General features: G+C 36.4%; 1 protein-coding gene across 7 annotated transcripts in view; it reads right to left on the reverse strand.

Annotated features, from left to right (window-relative positions):
• Positions 1–2976: 2976 nt before the first annotated feature.
• Positions 2977–18235, reverse strand: part of LOC124827755 (uncharacterized) — a 67536-nt gene continuing 52277 nt past the window's right edge. For all 7 annotated transcript variants that reach the window (XM_088096323.1, XM_088096321.1, XM_088096318.1 and 4 more), the window contains exons 29-30: positions 7203–7241; positions 2977–3537 (exon numbers count right to left, since the gene is read on the reverse strand). In XM_088096323.1, the coding sequence (XP_087952449.1) occupies positions 3400–3537; positions 7203–7241 (177 nt within the window). In that variant the 3' untranslated portion in view covers positions 2977–3399. The remainder of the gene's footprint in view (positions 3538–7202; positions 7242–18235) is intronic.

Below are 18235 nucleotides of genomic sequence, written 5' to 3' on the forward strand. Positions count from 1 at the left end.
GGTGCTGATGTGATGCTACCCATCAAGGTGGACCTTAGAGTGCATACATGGCATGAATATTAACATCGATCAATTACGGGTCAAGCTTGGTAGTGTAGCCAAACAGAGGGAAATCATAATCATATGGGTAGAATCCTACAAGCGGATGATAGCACGAAGATATAATAACAAGGTCAAGCTAAAAAGCTTCGTTGAATGAGACTTAGTGTGGAGAAAAATCAATAATGCGAGAAAGAAGTCAACATATAACAAACTTGCACCAAACTAGGAAGGTGTATGGTTGAGAACTTGAAGAATGATGCCAACCAACTATGACATCTAGACGACAATATCATACCCAACATTTGGAACACCTCATACCTCAAGTTTTATTGTAGCTGAACAATGTAAATACCGAACGCCACACTTTTTTCTACCACCGACGTTTTTTCCTAATAAGGGTTTTGGTTGAGGTTTTAATGAGGCGCCTCTATTAATAAAAACATATTTTTCTACATGCATTGTCTCTTTCAACTTACGCATATACTCAATTGGCCAAGGGCGCGTTCAAATTTCAACCCATTCGATCACGCGAACCAATCAATTAGGAGGGCAAGTTCAAGTTATGAACCCTTCTTGATCGTAGTACTTAGTCGATTAAGAGCACGTTTTAGCAAAAACACCTCCTAATTGCATAGTTACCGGTTAAGGATGCATTCACCAGTAAATCCCTCTCGAAAAACACTTACACCTTGGTTAAGGTTGATTATCGCAAAAGTGAATCCCTACTAAGTGTTAAAAGAAGACCGATGTATGTTTTGACCACGGAGCCCCTACCGAATGGTTAATAAACTAAACACCTAACATCGACACAAGGTAGCTAAAAACCAAAGTCAAAATGCAAAATTCAAACATTCATGCTATAGTAACAAGTCATACAAGCTTAACGATAATACGAAATAAAAGTAAACTGGCTATCTCATTAATAGTAAGAGTTGTATACAAAATAATTGTAGAGCTGATGATAGTTGGTTGTAGAGCTGATCATTACACAATCGATAGGTAAAATTAAAATTCAACTTATCAACTCTTAAACAAAATCAAACAAAAACAACTATACATTTAGTAGGGTGGCATCTTGGTTGGCTTTATTCCCAACATTGACTTTATTGGTGTCGTTATCCTCTACGGGCATGTCGTGGAGATGCATCAACTCCCCATTATGAACGTCGAATTTTCTCTTGTTGATATATTGGTTCACTTTTCAAAAAGGCTACATCTAATTGCTTAATCACACTGACCAAACTAATACACTGCTTATCAAGTTTTTACACAAATATATTAGAAAAACAAGAAACAGTAAAACAAGACTTTGAACCCTACAAGATTCTTACACCCTTGTGGAACTCTGATCAAGAAAACTTTGAAGAGAAGAACTGAAAACAAAAATTTGGATCAAGATAACCTAGACTGTGAATGTACAAAAACCTTTATGATTAATGTAAACAACTTTTAATTTATGAAGAAGTCTCTCTCCAATTTCTGAAATCATTTATTTATATATAAAAACCTTTTGAATACACGGAACACAGAATTGGTACAATAAAGCAATTGAAGATTGGTTTAACTAATTAAAATAGAAAGAAAATGAATATTATAACAAATTCAACAATCATCTTGAAGGATGATATTAAAGGATTCATTGATCCTAATATAAAAACTATTGATCCATCAATAAAATATTTTGCATTACATGCAAAAATGTTGCACTCAAACATCTTAGCAATACATATAACACTAAATAATTTATCCTAGAATGATAAACTCTTCTTAGTCTATGTTAAACTGTGCTCTTTATTGTAAATCTTCTTTACACAAACCCAAAATTCCCCCTATCACGTCTCCTATTATCAAGAATTAGCATAAAAAATATCAATACAAACTTGTAATTAATTGTTACGAATTTATATTTGATGCTCTAATAATAAATGATAATTACATCAATTTAAGGACATCAGAAATAAATTTACATTTGACCTTTCAAATTGAAAAATTAATTTGTATTATGAATTATATAATCTGAAATATAAAATTACATTACGAATTCTACAATTAAGAATATGAATTTACATTACACATTATAAAATTTAGAAAGCAAAAATTTACTTTGCAGTTTACTTATGGGGTGCAGGAAGAAATTGCCTACTACTAATTACACCCATATTAACATGTTGCGGAATATTTCTCATTTTAGAATTCTTGTTTTAAAAACTTATTTCAAAAAACTTGTTCTAAAAAACTCATTCTAATATTTTTGTTTTTTAGAAATCTCATTCCAGAATTTTAGTTCTGAAAAGAAAAGTCACTTATAATAGTAAAATAATCAGTTTAAAAATTATGAGGGTGCAACAGGACGTTCTTAACATTGGATAACCTTATCACGTGACATTCTATTTGTCACAACTTATAAAGATATGCCAACTAATGCCAAATTACCAATCAAAATATAGTAATTATTTTTTGAGAACATTTACATATTTAAAACAAGACATTAATGTTAGTTATGTTATATTTTGAAACATTGCAAACCATTTTTTTCCCCTAAATCCTTGTCAAAAAAAAAAATTGGAACTAAATGAAGAATTGCTATAAAAATCAACACTTGGCATACAATTATAAGTGCCGGTAGATAATAATATAAATTTATACAGAATATTTCAAATTACTCTTGAAATTAGTTTTCATATTTCATAATTTAATTAATGTTAGTAATCTAAAGTGAACTATCTCTCTTTCATATTCATTGATGTTAAAACGCATTACAAAACTATTTAGAATATATAAAACATTATTCTATTTAGACTACAATACTCTAATTCAATATTTCACTATTTATACTAAAATTATAACAATTATTCAATAGGGTATATGTGAAGAAAATATTAATGATTCTTCGAAACTGTATATGAAAGGAAGAAATAAAAAAGGAGCCAGTCATTAAGTATTAACAAATTATATCATATATTGTAAGCACTAGAACTGATTTAAGTAAGTACCTACAATTTACAAATACCCCCCTTTCAATTTACCAATATTTCAGCTAGTTTAAAAGGAGAAAGATAAATGGTTTAATCCAGGGCATATTGGCCTCAGTTTATCTAAATATTCCAGTGCAACTAGGAATTGCTATATTCTATCCCTTTCAAAATACCAGTTCAACTAGGGTATGCCAATGTGTGACCAAACCTTTCATCAAACAAATCCCACAACCCCCCCAAAAAAAAAATAATCTCATTCCCCTCCAGAAAGAACAAAAACGAATCATGGTAAAGATGTACAAGGACCCTAAAAAATAAAAGAGAATAAAAGCAAATACGATATGGTTCTGGGCTGACCAAAATTACTCTGCCAAAAGAAATTCTATTTGGCACAAAACTCAGTCTTGAACTTGGTCAGGTTCTGAGCGAATTTATCCCTGTTTTTTCCATCCAAGCTGAGCGTCACATCTGTCATAAGCTTGTCAAAACACGAAGAAAGCCGCTGGTGTTGGTCTGGTGGCTGCAAAACGATTCAAGGAAAATTAATATTTTAAGGCACGAGATTATTGCTACTTCTATTGCGAATAGAATACGTAAAAAATTGCTATCTGTGTAGACTGTACAAGACTGGTTAACAGCCTAACTTTGGCTAATCTTACACGTTTAATTGCTTTTGTTTACACATCTTCAATTTCAAATTCAATTGCTGAAATGAGTGGAACTTATTTATTCGGTGTAGTTTAAACTTATACTCTAATCATGCATTATTAGACTATCATTTTAGTATTGTAGATAGTTATTTTACTAATTTACTTAACTGTGTTGTTGAACTATTGAAATGGTATGTAATTTACAAGTAAAGCTGGATATGTGGTTGAACCCACTTATTTAAGCTTACACACACGTAAACCTATATTCAAAAAGTCTGACTTTATAGCCCGCATCTTAACCGAGCTTCAATTTTAACAGACCGAACTCGCCCTGGAAAACTGCAGGTAATATGGGTTTACCCACACCTGGAAAAATATAATTAAAAAAGATTTTAAGAAATTTTACAAACAACACTATCGTCGTACATGCTAAAAAGAATAAATTTTATACTGCTAGTCCTTTATAACTCTGGTGCCTTTGTTCCTACTATATGTGACCATGCAGCGCTTTGGATATGCAGAGATCTAGACAGTAAGGCCACTGGATAAACACTGGGCAATTCGTTATATCTGGAGCCTTATACCATTCCCAAGCATGGAGCTTTATTTGTTCTCCTCACACAGAACAATTATTAATTTATGTAACTAGGAATTTGAAAACCAAAAGGCCATAATTGGATCATAGGAGCAAGAGTTTAGTGATCAAAATACCAGCAAGAGTATTTTTTATGGTAAGAGAGGAAGGAACTCAAAGAGCTGACATGCTTGATGGGGGGAAGTCGTTTGAAAAAAAGTAATCGTGGAGACTATTGTTCATACGGTAAAAGATCTGGACATACCAAGGAAACATGCTTCAAACTCCATGGAAGAAATGATGTTCTCGAGCGCATGGGAAACAACAAAGGGTCTGCTCAAATACGGCTAAATCATACTACCTCAGAACATGACGCCACCAATCAATCTAGTCCTTCACCACCACTAGATCTTGATATGAAAGCTTATAACGAGGAACTCGAGCGCTTGAAAGTAATGGTTGAACCAATGAATAAGCTCTCTAGATCATGTACTATGTGCATGAAAGGTAAGATTTGTCTCAATATTGTTGATCATGTGTCTCAAGGTATTTGCATTCTTGATTTAGGAGCAACTCATTATATGATTCTTTTCTGTGTGTCCTTTGACTCATGGTAAAAGAAATAGAGAACAACTTATTATAGTTGCGAATGGTCAGGGTATACCTATATGCAGCTTCGAGAATATAATTTTAGACTCATCTATTGTATTAAAGGATGTTTTACATGTTCCACAATTAGCCAATAGTCTTATCTCTATACAAAAACTCGAACAATTTATATTGTTCAATAACATTTTTCTTAACTTATTGTGTTTTTCAGGATCTTGCCACGGGGAAGATGATTTTAACTGCTAAGGAGCAGAATGGGTTGTATCGATTGGAGTCTGATGACCAAAGCACAACAAAAATCATGAGTCAACAAGCTACATCTGAGACGTGAGCAAATTCCCAAATATGGTTACATCATAAAAGGCTTCGATATCCTTCATTCAATCTTATAAAGTCCTTGTTTCCCCTTTTGTTTACCAAGGAGTTTGTTGAATCTTTTAATTGTGATATTTGTCAATTGTAAAAACATCATCCTCCAATTGATTAATAATTCACTCTGACGTTTGGAGACCTGTTGTATAATTTATTTCCGTGTCACATGGATATACCTTATGAAAAATAAATCAAAAGTTTTCCAAATCTTTGGTAATTTTTTCTGTCTTGTCCAAAATCAATTTCGAAAAAATATCAAAAGAATTAGGTCTCTTAATGGTACTAAATATGTGAATCATGAATTTCCAAGATCTGAGCAATGAAGTTACCGTAGTTCACAGTGAGGAAGAAGAGGAAGAAGAGAAATTTTTGGCAAAAAATATGAAAGAAGTAAACAACCCACTTCAACACTCGAGCATGAAAAACTATCTAATCTGGAGGTGAGGATCCCTAAAGATAACAGTGAGGACGTAAGCATTATTGAGGATTTACCAATTACATTGAGAAAGAAAAGAAAATCATGTGCTAAATATCCTATTTCTCAGTATGTTTGCACTAACAATATCTCTAACAAGCACAAAAGCTTTATTACTACCCTTGATGCCACAAAAATTCCTACCTCAATCCAAGAGACCATGAAACTTGAACATTGGAATCAAGCCATGAAAGAAGAGATAAATTCATTAGAAAGAAATTCAACTTGGAAGATTGTTGATAAGTCAAGAGACAAGAAGGCAGTAGGATGTAGATGGATATTCACAGTGAAACATAAGACAAATGGAGTATCTACTACAGGTAAACTCACTCTATTGCTTGTCTATGTGGATGACATGATTATTGGAAGAGATGATGAAACAAAAAAATTGGCGTTAAATGAAAATTTGGCAGCCCAATTTGAAATGAAAGACCTAGGAAAACTCAAATACTTTCTTGGAATAGAGGTTTCTTACTCCAAGAATGAAATTTTCATCTCCCAAAGGAAAAATGTACTTGATCTCCTATAGAATAGTTCCTATAGAACAATATCACAAAATTGGAAGTATAGAAAGTACTCCTGTAGAGAAGGCCCAATATCAAAGATTGGTAGGAAAATTGGTTTATCTATCACACACAAGACCAAACATTGCTTATGTAGTTCGTGTAGTGAACCAATTTATGCATGATTCAGAAGAGAGACATATACAAACAGTTGACAAAATTCTCCGGTACTTGAAGTCAAGTCTAGGAAAGGGGCTATTATTCAAAAGGGAAGACACATTGAGTATGAAAATATATACTGATGTTGACTATGTAGGTTCTATTACTGACAGAAAATCTACTTCTGGGTATTGTATGTTTCTTGGAGATAGTCTGGTAACGTGGAAGAGCAAAAAGCAAGATAGAGTATCTCGTTCTACTATAGAACCTGAATTCCAAGCTCTTGCTCAAGGAATATGTGAAGGACTCTGGATGAAAATAATTTTGGATGACCAAGGTGGACAACCCTATGCAACTACACTATGACAATAAGTCTGCCATGAGCATTGCCCATAATCCAATACGTGACAAGACCAAAAATATTGAGATTGACAGACATTTCATTAAAGATAATCTAGACAGAGGCTTTGTGATTACAACTCATGTTCCTACAGAACTTCAAATAGTAGATAATTTCACAAAAGAGCTCCTTCCGGGTAGATTTCAAGATCTTGTAAGCAAGTTGTGAATGATTGAGATTCATTTACCATCTTGAGGGGGAATGTTGTAATTAGAGGAAAATCTTCCTAATCAGAGAAAATATCTATAGAATCTTCTTAATTAGAGAAAATATTTGTAGGATCCTCTAGTTTCCTTATTTATCTTTTTCAGAAGATTAGATTGCTACAAATAAAGGTAAGGAGAATGTAATAAACATGAATGAAAATAATAAAAGTCATTCTCTTTTTCAAGACTGATATATTGCTAGATTGCATAATAAGATGTGCCACAGTTTGGACTTACATAGGAAGCCAAGATTTGAGCCTTCACATTTGTGAACACCTGTAAAAAAAATTATCATGTCAATATGCTTGTTTATAATGAAGAAATAACAAAACTTACCGATATCAACATCAACCTAATAAAAATATTACAAAAATTATCATGTCAATATGGTGGATAGATATATAAGAAGAATGCTCCACATTAGATGCATGAGTTAGATGTCTGCTAGTGTCATACATGTAATAAAAACAAAGGAAGTATCACCGTTATCAGCATCAACCTAATCCTAAAATTTCTTGATGCTTTCTAGTGGTAATTCTTCCAATACCATGAAAATCCTTACTAAAAAACTGCCAAAATAATTTTTGCTGGTGCAAGTGTATGTGCTACCGTGTTGTTCAGTATTAGAGCATATAAATTTACTTCTAGTCAGGGTCAGTTAGTTTGAATCCTGTTAGGAGTTAGTTTCCCTTCTCAGCTATATATCCCTACATCACAATACTCAGTGTGTTGTAATCATCTTTCTCTTCTATGGTATCATGAGCTCTGTATGACCTTTGAGATTGTTCCACGACTTCCAATTCTACTACTGTCACATTCTCACAAGAAATTCCTAGAAGCTTGATTCAAATATTATATCCTGTGAACTAGTAGGACTAGTAATCAAGGGAAATAAGTTGCATCATTATCTTGTCAGTCCACAACTTGAATTGAAATAACTTCCCATTGCTGATCGGGACGCAGATCATATTTTTTATTCTTACCTCACATGAGGGAAACCAGATCAACTACTACTTTCTTGACATTGATATTCAATTGCACAAGATATCCTTACACATGTAATCGGTTGCAAATTTTCTTAGCAACTTAAGCACAAGAGTCATGTCTACTTTTACTTGCACAACACAAAGGCCCGTAAACTTTGAACATAGCTTTCCAACACTTTCTTTGAGAATCATTTTGTTTCTAAATATCTACTTTGCATTCAAGGCTTCTTGATGTAATTCTTAAAGAACTTCTCGAAGATTATGAATCCACAATCTCTTATCAGTAGCAAATTTGAAACTCTCATTGTTGACGTTGTTAAGAATCATCAACCGGCAAGGCACGTCTTATGAAATTCAATAAAGTTCTTGCTTAGATTAATGTTGCTTAAGTCTCCAATCTTATTTAATCTTGTTCAATATAGTGAAAACTATGTATGAGATTAACCTCCCTTGTGTTGAATATACACCTAGAGTATTGTATTTATAATAGAAGAAATATGGGCTAAGTTCAAAATACAAATAACAAATAATAAAAAACTAACTAAAGATAAAAGATAAAGATAACATCTCTATCTAAGATATCTAATAATCTAATATATCTAACAAAATCTCAGTCAGTTCAAGAAATTTTCCAATAAAACTATTTAATACCTTTTCAATTTGAGATTCCCTTAAGGATTTTCTTAGCATATATGCAAGTTGATCATTGGATCTAACAAACTCAACACAAATTTCCTTGGACAATAACTTTTTCCAAATATAATCACAATTAATTTTTGTTCCTAGTCCTCTCATGGAACATTGTGTTAGAAGTGGACTTGAGGCCTAACTCATCCCCACAAAACCGGCTTGTAAGGTGAGGTCTGCACCCACTTATATACTTTAATTTGGCCTTATCTATAGTCGATGTGGGACTTCCAACACACCCCCCTCACGCCGAGGTATATACATCTCGAGCGTGAGATTAGACATTAATGGGTGGTCCAATAGCGGCCCGATAATGGGTGGAACAATATGCCCAACAAACAACCAATAATGCTAGGATAGGCTCTAACCATAGCTCTGATACCATGTTAGAAGTGGACTTGAGGCCTAACTCATCCCCACAAAACCGGCTTGTAAGGTGAGGTCTGCACCCACTTATATACTTTAATTTGGCCTTATCTCTAGTCGATGTGGGACTTCCAACACATTGAATTGGAAGCAATGTGGACAGAAGCTTGGTTATGACAATACATCTTCGTTTGCTAAATCTCAAAAGAGACATCATTACTCTATATTTTATCCATAAAAGTTCACAAGAGACATCATTACTCTATATTTATATTTAGTAGTTGATTGGGTAACTATATTTTGTTTCTTAGTTTTACAAGAAGTATTATTTCCTGTAGTAGTGTCAGTCAATAGGTTATCTAGCCCTATCATCATCATAATACCCAAACATTTGGGTGTGTCCTTTATCTTCATATCGCAAAACCTTATTTAGTCTTTTTGAAGTACCTTAGAATACGCATAAGAAAATTCTAATGATTAATACGAGTGCATGAACTAACTAACAACATTGACTAAGAATGACAAATCAAGTCATGTATATCTTTCTAGATCAGATAAAGATTCACTTTGTTTGTCGTTAATGTTTAATTTGGGTCCATCAAACTATCCACGGATCTCTTTTACAATATATAGAGCATATTTTCTCTGAGATATTACAACACCTTTTTCTGGAGCCACTTCAATACCTAAGTATTTCAGGCTTCCAAGATCTTGGTTTGAGAATGTTTGAATAATTATTCCTTTAGCTAAAAGATATTCTAGTAGCATCATTCGCTCTAAAAACTATACCATCAACTTACATTATTAAGTAAACACATTTTACAAGGGAGGTATGACAGTAAAAAGCTTATTCTATGTTTTGCTATGTTTCAACTCACATGTCTGAACAATGTAACTAAATTTTCCAAATCAAGCACGTAGAAATTGCTTTAGCCCATATAGAAAGAGCGACGCAACTTACAAACTAATAGGATACTGGGTGATAGGATAGAAGGGAGTCGAATGATAGGAAGCAAGGGGAAGCCGAACGGTAGGAGGCAAGAGGAAGAAAGCCGAACGGTGAAAGGTGGGGAGAGGTCAAGCCGAACAGTGGAAGGCATGGAAAGGTCAGGCCGAAAGGTGGAAGGCGGTGAAGAACTGGAGCCAAACGGTAGGGTGCAGGGGGAAGCAAAGCTGAACGGGAGTTGGACCCGATCAGTTGAAGAGTTACTATCCTAATTGGGACAAAAGTTAGGATAGGTAGGAAATAATTAGAAATAATTATAGTAAATAAGAATTTATTCTAGGGAAATATTTTATTTAGAACAATATTCATATTTTATTCTAGGGAAAGATTTTGAACTACAAGTGGTGTCCGAGGAAGAAAAGTTGCGCCTATCCTACATCAGCATGGAGGGAATTCCTGGACACTGATTCAGATTTTGGAGGGAGAAGGCCAGGAACCGTTCGTGGGCGGGTTTAAAACAGGCAATGGTGATCCGATTCGGAGGAAGGAATAAGGGGTCAGTCTTCGAAAGATTGGCGGCCAATAAGCAATCGGGATCAATGGAAGAATACATCTAAGATTTTGAAATCTTGGTGGGACAGACGAAAGGAGTGGCCGAAGAACAATTGATGGGGTACTTTATGGCAGGGCTACAGGAGGGGATTTGTAATCAAGTAAGACTGCTTGATCCGCAAGAGTTGATGATCGCCATGAGAATGGCAAAGGACGTGGAGGAGATCCATGATGGCGGAAGTATAATCAAGAATCAATCTGGGGAGAGACCGAACGGTTCAGATACGTGGATGGAGCCAGTCGACCTAACCAGAGCCGAACGAGAGCTGCTGTGGAGAGCCGAGCGGCAATCATGGAGAGTGTGGGGTCCAAACGAAAGGCAGGAACACAAGGGAGTGTGATAGACAAATCGGTTTTCGACAGCAAGGGGAGAAACACCAAGAATATGCCTTATTCAGAAGCCCTAAAACAGAGAGAACAGGGAAGGTGTATCAGGTGTGGGGGACCGTTCGGTCCTTGTCACCACTACCCGGACAGGAGTTTGAGAGTCCTGATATTGGGGAGCACGAGGAGGAATTTCCACCACCCAAACCTCCAGACTTGAATTGAAGAAGAGCCATGAGATCAAGCTCCCCGGGTCCAACCTTGAGGACAAGGTTGTTTTGCAGCAGGGTGTAATGATAGGATATTGGGTGATAGGATAGAAGGGATCCAAACGGTAGGGTGCAAGGGGGCGCCGGACGGTGGAAGGCGGTGAAGAGCTGGAGCCGAACAGTAGGGTGCAGGGGGAAGCAAAGTTGAACGGGAGTTGGACCCGGTCGGTTGAAGAGTGACTATCCTAACTGGGACAGCAGCTAAGATAGGCGGGAAATAATTAGAAATAATTATAGTAAATAAGAATTTATTCTAGGGAAATATTTTATTTAGAACAATATTCATAGTTTATTCTAGGGAAATATTTTATTTAGAACGATATTCATATTTTATTCTAGGGAAAGATTTTTTTCTAGGGAAATATTTTATTCTAAGGAAATATTTTATTTAGGAAATAATTAGTATAAATAAGGCTAGAGGCTATTGTTAGGGGCATGCTTTTGATTATTGAGTTTTGTTGACAGGCGGTTATGCACCCTGTGAGGGAGGTTATACTCCCAAGCAACTGAAGGAGGTTATGCTCCCAATTATTGTTTACTTTCGTTTATTCAGATATTACCATCAATAAAAGCGATTCATTCGTCCATTATCATTCGTTCATTGTCTTTTCTACTTATTGTGATTGTGTTTAATTATGTCTCATACTCGGATACGTAACACAAACCAATCCATAACCCTTGTGTGCATCAAACCCAGGCAGTTGCTCTATGTGGACTTCCTCTTCTAGATCATCATGAAGCAAAGAACCTTTAATATCTAGTTGGAGAAGTGGTTAATGACGAATAGCTACAATACAAACGACAAACAAATAATCAACCATCTTCCCAGGTGGAAGGGGAACTAACTCCAATATGCTATTATGGCAAGAGCTTATGTCACCTTAATCATGGCTTATTGCCATCTAGGATGATGAAACTTTTCATTCTAATTTTTCTTAATAGTAATAGCAAGGAGACAATCTATGATAGCTATGAAAACTATAAAAAGTGTTAGAATTTAATCAGGAGGATTAGGATGATAATCGGCAATAGTGTTAGAAAACAATAAATACATATTAGTTGTTTTTAATCAGGAAATTAGGATGATTGATTCCTAATTATTAGGTGTTTTTATTATAATCGATTATGTAAAATAGTATAAATACATATTGTGTGGTATGCATTAGACACAAATACATTTAGAATATATAAAATTCTATACGATATTAGTAGTTTAGGGTTTCGATCTTGGATCTTTCTTTTTCTTGGGTGAACAGTACATGCGGCCACTCTGTGCCCGTTTTCTCTGGCACCGATTGCCTTTTCCTCTAGTGACCACTGTGATCAAGATCGTCCTTGTTTAGGATTGGCGTACAAGACAAACGATTGGAGCAGGAGATGAGTCTCAAGGATTATGTTATCTATCACAATCGGTTGCTTGTACCTCCAGTGCAAATGCTTAGGTCATCCTAGTCCTACCAAAATGCGTCTCATGCTTCCCAATCTTTCTCATAGTTTGTCTTTTCAATGCGAGTCTTGTCAGTTAGGAAAACACACTTGTCATACCTATGGTACTCAAGTTAATAAAAGTCGTTTGTCACCTTTTGTCTTAATTCATTCTGATATTTGGGGTCCTAGTCGTGTTTGTTCTGCATTAGGCTTTTATAACTTCCTTACTTTCATTGTTGATTTTTCCTGATGTTACAAATTTATCGAAAATTAAGATGACTGATTCCTAATTATTAAGTGTTTCTAGTATAATTGATTGTGTACAATAGTCTAAATATATATTGTGTGGTTTGCATTAGACACACAACTCATTCATAACATATATAATTCTATAAATAAGATGTGGATTATATGGTAGAATGAGTACATTTACAACAAGCAGTGGGCAAAGCTAAACCATCAGTACTATGTACCATGGTATTAAGGTGATGACTGAAAAGAACTTGATGAAGAGGATTCACCATGGATCACTGGACAAGACATTTGGGTCTTTTGTTGGTAAGAAATAAAAGGATCAAAGGTATTTCTACAAAGTAACATTGATATCCTTTATGAAGATGAGAACAACCCAAGAAGACTTTATCTAGCCCTAGAGACATATCGTAGACAAAAACATACACGACCAAACACACGGCGGAAATATGAAGAGAAGATCCTTTGGAAAAAGAATGGAATAGCAAATTGGCAACTCCCCAATGATGGATATGCATATTTGTATCAAGTAATAAGGTACGAATAGATTTAAGTGTCTATTGTTCCTCTTTGCTATACTATTTTGTTTAGGTGTATGAGGACAAGTAAACTGATGTAAAATGCCTTGTGAACTTAAAATTGTAAAGAAAGTAGAGAAGTACCCTTTCGCATTATGACTTCTTAAAATTTTCATTACTTGGCCAAATTGATGTAAAGGTAGACAACAATTCAAAATAGTCTATAATAGGATAAACTAAAGTACATCTGGAATACTCATCAATGGAAGTAACAAAATATATCTAACACCAAAAGATAAGACACAACTTGGCTCCCAAATATATAACATGTTTTCCTAGTTGACTAGACTCACATTCTAATGGCAGAAATCTACTAAGTTCAAGTGTCATTTTGTTTTGAATTTTGACCGGTGAATATGAGGATGCAAAATAAGACATAAATGGATTGGTTCAAAAGTAGTATATATCTCTAGATTCATGTCCTTCTCCAATCAATTGCCTCAATCTAGGTTCTTGTATAATAAAAATTTTTGACAAAAAGGTTTATTGAACAATTTAAAAAATTGGTTAATTGACTTGAAAAAAATAAAATTGAAAGGACAAGTGGACAAAAAATGAACAGAGATGAAGTTTCCTCGCACTACTCCTCAGGTCCTTTGTGGCACTTGCTCTTAGTCCACATTTATAAAGTCATCTTGTAAGGTAAGGTTTGCACCTACTTATATATTGTGAATTGACCTTATCTCTAATCAATGTGGAACTTCCAATTCACCTCCTCAACTGAGGTATATACATCTCGAGTATGGTCCAAAGCGGCCTGATAATTGGTGAAACAATAGACCAGCAACATCTAATTTCTCGAGGATAGGTTCTAGCTTATGACTTTGATACCATATTAAAAAGTGGACTTTAAGCCTAACTCAATCCAAGAAAATCAACTTGTAAAGAGAGATTTACACCCACTTATATATTGTGAATTCAACTTATCTCTAGTTGATGTGAGACTTCTAACGAGAATAAATAATATAAAAGATACTTTGTTCTTATATATCCTATTGAATATAGTGAAGAAGATTAGGAGAAATCTCCCTTATGTGTTTAGCATACACATAGGGTAGTTTATTTATAATGTAAGATAAGGGTTAAACCCTAAATACAGAATGGGCTAAGCCCAACACACAACTTAACATCTAACACTCCCCCTCAAGCTGGAGCATATAAATCATATGTTCCAAGCTTGTTACAAAGATAGTCAATTCTTGGTCCTCGTAAGGACTTGGTGAATATGTCTGCCAACTGGTTGCTTGAGTTAACGAACTCAGTCTTGATATCTCCGAATATGATTTGTTCTCTAATAAAATGACAATCAACTTCAATGTGCTTGGTTCTCTCATGGAAGACAGGGTTAGAGCTAATATGAAGAGCAGCTTGATTATCACATATAAGTGTCATGTGAGTGACATCTCCAAATTTCAATTCACTAAGTAATTGTTTAAGCCACACAAGCTCGCAAGTAGCAGATGCCATAGCTCTATATTCTACTTCTGCGCTGGACCTTGACACAACACTTTGCTTCTTACTTTTCCAAGATATCAGGTTACCACCAATAGAGACACAATATCCAGAAGTAAACCTCCTATCAGAAGGGGAACCAGCCCAATCAGCATCTGAATAGCAAACAATTTTTGTATCGTTGTTAGGGCCATATAGCAAACCTTTTCCAGGTGATCCTTTAATATACTTCAGTATGCGAACAACTGCATCCCAATGGTCTTCACATGGGGAGTTTAGAAATTGACTCACCACACTAACTGCGAAGGAAATGTCAGGACGCGTAACAGTAAGATAGTTTAATTTACCAACTAATCTTCTGTATCGTTTAGGATCTGAGAAAGGCTCCCCCTGATTTGGTAGGAGTTTGATGTTAGGATCCATAGGTGTCTCAACAGATTTACAGTTCATTAACCATGTTTCCTCCAAGATGTCTAATGCATACTTCCTCTGAGATATGACAATTCCATCATTGGATTGTGCTACTTCAATACCCAAAAAGTACCGGAGTTTGCCAAGATCTTTGGTTTGAAAATGATGACAAAGGTGTTGTTTCATCTGAGAGATGCCGAGATAGTCACTTCCTGTGAGAACAATATCATCGACATACACTATTAAGTAAATACAGCCAGCACTAGAGTGGCGATAGAACACTGAATTGTTGAACAACACAACTGAATTTACCAAACCAGGCCCGAGGAGACTGTTTTAGGCCATATAAGGATTTGCGAAGATGACATACCAATCCAGATGACTCCCCCTGAGCAACAAAGCCAGGCGGTTGCTCCATATAAATTTCTTCATGCAAATCACCATTTAGGAAAGCATTTTTGACATCAAGTTGGTAAAGAGGTCATTGTCGAAGAGCGGCCATGGCAATGAATAGCCAAACAGAGGTCATTTTTGCCACTGGAGAAAAAGTATCACCATAATCCAAACCAAAAATCTGTGTAGCCTTTGGCAACCAGTCGAGCTTTCAGACGATCAATTGTGCCATCAGGGCCAACCTTGATAGCATACACCCACCTGCAACCAACAACAGACTTTCCAGATGGTAATTGGACAAGCTCCCAAGTTCCACTTTTCTATAAAGCACTTAATTCATCCAGCATAGCTTGACGCTAGCCAGGATGAGTTAAAGCATCACCCACAGATTTAGGAATTGACACAAAAGAAATGGATGAGAGACAAGTGTAAAAAGATGGAGATAATCTGTGGCAACTAAGAACAGTATAATGGGGGGAAGGGTTACGGGTAGAGCGTATACCTTTACGGAGGGCAATAGGCAAGTCGGACTCATTTGCTGGAGCCGGAGGAGACACAGGAGGCGGCACTGGAAGTGAGTCATGAGGGAGCCAATTGCGGCGACTATAAACCTGAAGGGGTGGTGGTGAAGGACGATCCTGTGGTGAATGAGAGTCTAAAGAAGAAGGAGACAAAATGGGTGGAGCATCACCAGTAGGATCACAGATAAGAGGAATATCAACAGTAACAGGGAGAGGTACAGAACTAGAAGATAAATGTGTAAAGTAAAAAGAAGATTCATCAAAAGTGACATCAGCAGAGATAAAATGACGATTGAGGGAAGGGGAAAAACACTTATAGCCCTTTTGTGATCGTGGAAATCCTAAGAAGACACATTTGTGAGACCTAGGAGATAACTTATCAAGACCAGGACTAAAATCATGAACAAAACATGTAGACCCAAAAACTCTAAGAGGTAATGGATGTAGAGGGTCTTGAGGAAATAAGATAGAATAGGGATTTTGTTCGCTAGGACGGAAGATGGCATGCGGTTGATAAGATAACATGCCGTGAGAATAGCATCACCCCAAAAACGTGAGGGTACTTGACCATGAATGAGAAGGGTACGAGTTGTTTCAATAAGGTGTCTATTCTCGCGCTCAGAGACCCCATTTTGTTGAGGGGTATAAGCACATGAGGTTTGGTGAAGAATGCCATGAGAAGCCATAAAATGTTTAAACTGTTGAGAAAGGTATTCAGGCCATTATCACTACGTAAAGTGCGAATAGAAACCCCAAACTGAGTTTTTATTTCATTGAAAAAAGTTTGAAAAATAGAAAACAACTCAGAACGATTCTTCATGAGAAACAATCAAGTACATCTGGAATAGTCATCAATAAAGGTAACAAAATACTGAAATCCTAAAGTTGACTTAACACGACTAGGTCCCCAAATATCAGAATGAACCAATGAAAATGGGGATGACGCTCGTTGTGAAGCACTACGAGGAAAGGAACTACGAGTATGTTTACCTAACTGCCAAGACTCACACGACAAACTTGATAATTTGGACAGACTCGGAACAAGTTGCTGCAGTTTGGCAAGACTGGGATGACCTAACTGAGCATGAAGAAGGGATGGTGACTCCATGATTATGCCAGCATGTGGAAAAGGGCTGAGATGATATAGGCCATGAGACTCACATCCTGTGCCAATCATGTGTTTCGAACTCCGGTCCTGCAACCAAACAGAATCTTTGGTAAATGAAATAACACAATTAAGGGAACGAGTTAGACGACTTACGGACAATAAGTTAAAAGGAGACCCAGGGACATAAAGTACATTATCAATGGATATGGACGGAAAAATATGAACAGTACCAATACCATGAGATGAGACTCTAGACCCATCAGCCATCGTTACCGAGGGTAAATTAACCGGACATGACAAGGAAGAAAACAAGGACTTGTTACCAGTGATATGATCGGTGGCACCTGAGTCAAGGACCCAAGATCCGAGAGAGTGAGTCAGACCAACAAAAGGAGTACCTGTGCGTATAACAGAAGCAGATGTAGTGGAACTAGAGTGCTGACGGTCTTCATACCTTCTGAGAAATTCCTGAAAGAGTAAAAGGTTATTTATGGTATTTGATGAAGTAGGATGGTCTGCAGACGGTGATCGGGGAGGTGGATCAGAATTAGCCATTACTATAGGTCGAGGAGGACGTCCATGAAGTGCATAACATCTATCAATTTTGTGGCCTAGCTTGCCACAGTGGTCACATTTTGGACGTCCTTTACCTGGTTGGCGAGACCGACTCCGATCATCAAGTTGGGCAGCCATGGAGAGGGAGAAACCCTAAAAATTCAAAGTGCTCCGATTGACGCAACGACCACAAAACCTGAAAGAGGGCGAGGAGGCAATCACGGCGGTGCTGATCGGCGGCGGAAAGCTCCGGCGATGCGGCGGCACGCGCGGCGGCAGCGATGACTCTTGCGGCGGCGCGTGGAGGCCCGTGGGTGGTCCGTTCGCCGCGATCTTCGTACCACGGTGGTCGCCCGGTCGAGACGATTCCGATGGTGTGGTC

This window comes from Vigna umbellata, chromosome 8 (assembly GCF_029865625.1).
Source record: "Vigna umbellata cultivar VRB3 chromosome 8, Vumbellata_1.0, whole genome shotgun sequence".
Lineage (NCBI taxonomy): Eukaryota > Viridiplantae > Streptophyta > Magnoliopsida > Fabales > Fabaceae > Vigna > Vigna umbellata.